The 4,715-nt window shown below is 43.6% G+C and overlaps 1 protein-coding gene across 2 annotated transcripts; it reads left to right on the top strand.

Annotated features, from left to right (window-relative positions):
- The first annotated feature begins 1,030 nt into the window (after positions 1–1,030).
- Positions 1,031–4,445, top strand: LOC145460237 (uncharacterized). Of its 2 annotated transcripts, none has more exons than XM_081444982.1 (3): positions 1,031–1,118; positions 1,787–2,733; positions 3,695–4,445. In XM_081444982.1, the coding sequence occupies exons 2-3, from the start codon at positions 1,843–1,845 to the stop codon at positions 4,415–4,417; spliced, it is 1,614 nt and encodes a 537-aa protein (XP_081301108.1). In that variant the 5' UTR covers positions 1,031–1,118; positions 1,787–1,842; the 3' UTR covers positions 4,418–4,445. The 2 variants fall into 2 exon arrangements, with proteins under 2 accessions (XP_081301108.1, XP_081301109.1); XM_081444983.1 differs by lacking the exon at positions 1,031–1,118 and adding an exon at positions 1,138–1,543.
- Positions 4,446–4,715: the final 270 nt, after the last annotated feature.

The following is a 4,715-nucleotide window of genomic DNA, read 5'->3' as shown; positions in this document are numbered from 1 at the left end:
GCGCTTTGGGCCCTGAAACCGAGGAAAAAATTAAATTGGCGAAAAACGAAATTCGCTTTGACTTGTAGTTTTCGAAAGGTGATTCGGGCGCTCGCATTTAGTGGTCGTGAAAAATTCGACAATTCATTTTCTTTCAAAATTCTTGGTATAGTTTGATAGCCAGCTCCATAAGCTTTAATTTGATATAGGGGTTTAGGTATCTATAGCTTAAACTGCAGGCGCTACATCGCTTGCGCGAGAGACACCCCTGAAGGTATACTGTAACCTTAAGAGCAACATCACAACAATCCGGTCACGCAAGGTTTGCAGGGTGTAACAGACAAGTGACACGGTTGTCTCCCATTTTCAAGAAGACGTGTAGTAAAACTTCTGTGTTGTAAGATCCTCTCATTCTCTCGAGATGAACCCTTTTGGGCATGGAGAATCAAATCACAGGCTCTGGAGCCGAAAATGGTTCAGTTCCTCGAGAAATATTGCGTGACAGACTGCTCTTTTGGTATTTTGACCAGCTGAACAGAAACACTACACGGCCTATCAGGTACTGATTCTTGGCATGACAGGGACGAGATGATTACGATGCCATTAATTATATTATTGCCAGGAGGGAATTCGTGTCGCTCGAAGATCCATTTTGGCTCTTTTCCAATCTCGTTCCCAGAGTCTTTGTTCCCCTTGACCAGTGGCCGGAAAACGAGAGCTCCTCTCGTTTTCCGACCGTTGGTTAAGGGGAACGAAGACTCTGGGGACGAGATTGGCTCTTTCCTCTTTTTCAGAGGGCCTCATCAGACGAATAAACTACTTACCAAGCTTAATGATAAGAAAGCCCCAGAAAATTGCCCAACCCTCCTTCCCCCCTCTAAAAATATAATTATCTGTCCTTTAGTATAGAGTTTTGGTATTTTGAAAAAGAATATATTATCAACAGTCTCACCCTCCCCTACCCTCCCCGCTAAGTTGTTATAATACCCATCCGTCCACCATCCTTTCCTTCAAGACCTCTTGCCTTACTCACCCTGTCCAAGTCCGGTAAACAGAGCTGACAAGATATTTTACAGACATGGTCTGTCCTCGAAAAGTAAGCATGGATTAGCTTGGCTTACGAACATAGGCACTAGTGGGTAAGAATTTTAACCTAACAAATAAGGCAAAGCCAAGAAAATGGAAACATGTTTGAAACTCAGCCATTTACGTTCAATTTGTTCTGTAAACAAAGCTAAACATGTTGGCTCTCCAACATTCCTACGAGCAAAGCGGTAACGGAGTTATAGATCTGTTCTCTTTAACAGCACAAGTGGAAACGATCTTGAGGCCCTTTTTGTTTTAAAGTAATAATTTGGGAATTGATAAGTTGATAGTTATAATCAGAAAGAACGTTCGATCGCAGGAAAGAACGATTAAGAAGCCATTCAAATGTTTTATGTTTAGAATTTCCGTGACGGTCGCGCGTCACGGTAGAATTGAATCGTAATCAATTGCAATCGGTCTGTTTCCTCTTCAAGCTCCAGTAGAAGAGTGAATCAAATAAGAACTGCAAAATTACGAGGTGAGACCATCATAACAAGCTTGAACATACCCTTCATTGAGATTTTCTACCAAAAAATATTCAGATGCTTATCAGAATTTTGAACTAAAAAAATCTGACATCTCTCTTGTCTATAGCGATTGGATGAAATTGAGAAACTGGGTGTTGTGCCAATGATCCATGTAATTACAACTTTTTATGATAATGACGAGGTCATTCTTGAACTTTGTGTCATAAAGATACCGTATTTTCTTCCAATTCAAGCTTCTTCGACACGAACGTATGCGGTGAAAATCTGGTGAATAGAACTCTCGTTATCAATGGCTTTTTTCAAGAAGGCGCAAAGAGACAGTTTGCCACCGGCTGACAGCACTGCTTGCCCTGTCTGCAAGGAAGAATACATGGACGAGCCGAAACTGCTGCCTTGCTTGCACACGATCTGCCAAGACTGTCTGCGTGACATTGCGCCGAAAAGTGCCCTCAAGATCTTCTGTCCTATTGACGACCAAGAGCTACCTCTTCCGATGGGTGGAATTGCAATGCTTCCTACCGACTATCGCGTTTTGCGGTTTGTAGAAGCTAACCGCGGTCAAAATAACAAGGTTAAGACCGAGAGGAAACCGAGGGAACCCAGAAGGGAGAAACCAGAGCAGACAGACCGCAGAAAATCGAAAAAGACGGACGGGAAATCGGGTCCTACCATCGAAGAGCAAGAGGAACGCATGAGAAAGCAAGCTGCAGAGATGATAGAAAAGATGAGAAAATTATTAGATGGAAAGGAGAAAGAGCTCTACAAAAAAATCGACGAAGCAGTCGGCAGAGAGAAGCGAAGTCTGTCCATGAATGGCGCAAAAGACGAAAACAAAACACCCGCAATTTTCCTCCTGGATCTCACTCCAAGCCGTAAGATCATGCAGAGCCTAAAGGACGAGGGTCTGGGCACCATTCAAGGCAATCGCAAGGCCCCTACCCTGCTCAGTGATTTAAATACTGCCGGTGTCACCCCCTCTGCGTCCATTAAAAATCCTCCCCCAAGTCCCACTTACCGTGACGCGGCTGACGTGATCCGTTCGTTGAACGTGCCGCTACAGTTTAAGACCATGTTTAATCCTGGAGCCGTGGCTGTGGGAAAAGACGGGCACATCGCTGTCACAGACTATGGAAATGAATGCGTGTGGCTTTTCAATGCCGAGGGATCATATCTCTGTCAGGTGAGCCCTTTCGCTATGTTCTTAAAGAAATGTATTAACAAACCTTGGTGAAACCATAGACCTAGTCTTCTATCTTAGTGAGAATAACATAAGAAATAAAACCAACCCTATCCCAAATCAATGACGGATGTCCAAAACGCGCCATTTTTCCATCACTGAAATGGGGGCAGGGGAGGGGTGGTCTTAATTTCGACGACAAGCTGTCCCGGGGAGGGCTCCCATATAAAAAGAACGTGGTGCTCGTTGGAAATTTTGAAAACAGCGAGCCCATAAGAGCTACCAAGATCCTGTTTTGTGGGCGTGGCTTGAATTTTGTTTTTTTACCCCTAATTACCTAATTACCTACTAATTCTAAAACAACACATTATCTCCTGCCATATTTAGTGAATTTGGTTCAATACCCTAAACTGGTAGGCTAACACCCTGAGAGATGCCAAAAGCGCTTTTCTATATGAGAAACCACCCCAGGCAAACTGTCAGCCGACAGTTTGCCCAGGAAGCTGAGGAAACTTACGTCTCCCTTAGGTGAAGAGAGTTTCCTGGTTCTCCTGATATCGAAGGCTAAGATTTCGGGTGCTTGCTTGCCTTATTAGTTTTAATTCACAAGGTAAAACGAAACAGGGAAGAGAGCGCTCGCCGTATAGAAACAAAAAGGGTAATACGATGAACCTGACTTATCCTAAACCTCACCAACCTCGTTTTTAACCACAGCCGACACCCAAATTCTCCTGACTGGTACACTTATATTTCTTACAGACCAAGCAGAGAAACTTTGCTTAAATATCAAGAAAATAAAACAAATCGATCATCTCTATGGTGTGTCAGTTTCTTAATTTTCTTAAATTTCGTAAATGTACCCCCCTCCCTACCCGATCCGCTCCTTGATCCGAGTGCTCTCTTTATCTTATCTGCACCGCAAGAAATACCGTTTTGTGATTTTGAACCACTTTCCCGATTACAGATTGGTGAAGAAGGTGATGGGATGATGGAATGTCCCGACGGGATTGTCTTTCTCCCCGATAACAACATCGTGGTCTCTGACGGACCCTTGGAAGCCGCTCAAAGCATTCACATGTTTGACATCACTGGGAAATTCATTCGCACCCTTGTTGAAGTTGATGACGACGAAGACACAAGCTTCAGTAGAATCTCTGTAGACGAAGACCAGCGCATTCTGGTGACGTGTAATGGTGGCCGCCCTTGCGTTCAAGTGTACAGTGCAGATGATGACGGAAAATACAGCTTGGATATGGAGCTTGGTGGCAAGGACCTCGCTACCCCAGAGAAAGTGATAGTCATTGATGGAAAGTTCTTCATATCTGACTCCGACGGGGCCAAAAACACGACCGCGATTAAGGTGTTCAGCGAGGAAGGCACGTTTTTGCAGAGCTTCGATGAGGACAAGTATTGCTTGGGCCAACAAGACAACATGGGCATTGACATCACTTACCCAATCAAACTCACTTATAACAAGTCAAACAACACTTTGGTGGCTTACCACGGCATTCAACGCGAGTTGCGCGTGCTCCGTCTCGACGGCAGCCGAGTTTCTTCCACCAAAACCGTGTCCGGAGCCAGGGACATCGCCTTGACCGAGGACAAGAGAATTGTAGCTACCTGTGGGGCGGACAGCATCTTATCGAGAAGTGTGCAACTGCTGAAATTTGACGAACAATCTGCTTAGCTTGGCACTCAAGTAGAACTTATTAACTTTGCACTGTTATTATTTTGATCATCTTTGAGTGTGTTGATTAACAGTAAAGATCGCTCGCCCTTTTTATTTTTTTCTAGAGTTGTTTCTAAAGCAAATTTAAATTTTAATAAATTTTCCAGGAAATGAAATTGTTCTAACTTGAATTCAATTAAACTTATTTAGAAGTCCAGATGATCTCCTTGATCAACAATTTGGGTGTATTTCTATTACGGTGACACAGATGCACGGCACGAAAAGACAAAAATTGTTTTGATAACATATTGTAGGC

This window comes from Orbicella franksi, chromosome 11, assembly GCF_964199315.1.
Source record: "Orbicella franksi chromosome 11, jaOrbFran1.1, whole genome shotgun sequence".
NCBI classification, from domain to species: domain Eukaryota; kingdom Metazoa; phylum Cnidaria; class Anthozoa; order Scleractinia; family Merulinidae; genus Orbicella; species Orbicella franksi.
This window is presented reverse-complemented; position numbering and strand designations above follow the sequence as displayed.

Excerpts from the sequence above, each read along its gene's own strand:
- LOC145460237 (XM_081444982.1), top strand. The coding sequence starts at position 1,843 with ATGGCTTTTTTCAAGAAGGCGCAAAGAGACAGTTTGCCACCGGCTGAC. Across the intron at positions 2,734-3,694 it reads AGGGATCATATCTCTGTCAG|ATTGGTGAAGAAGGTGATGG; the intron begins GTGAGCCCTTTC and ends TCCCGATTACAG.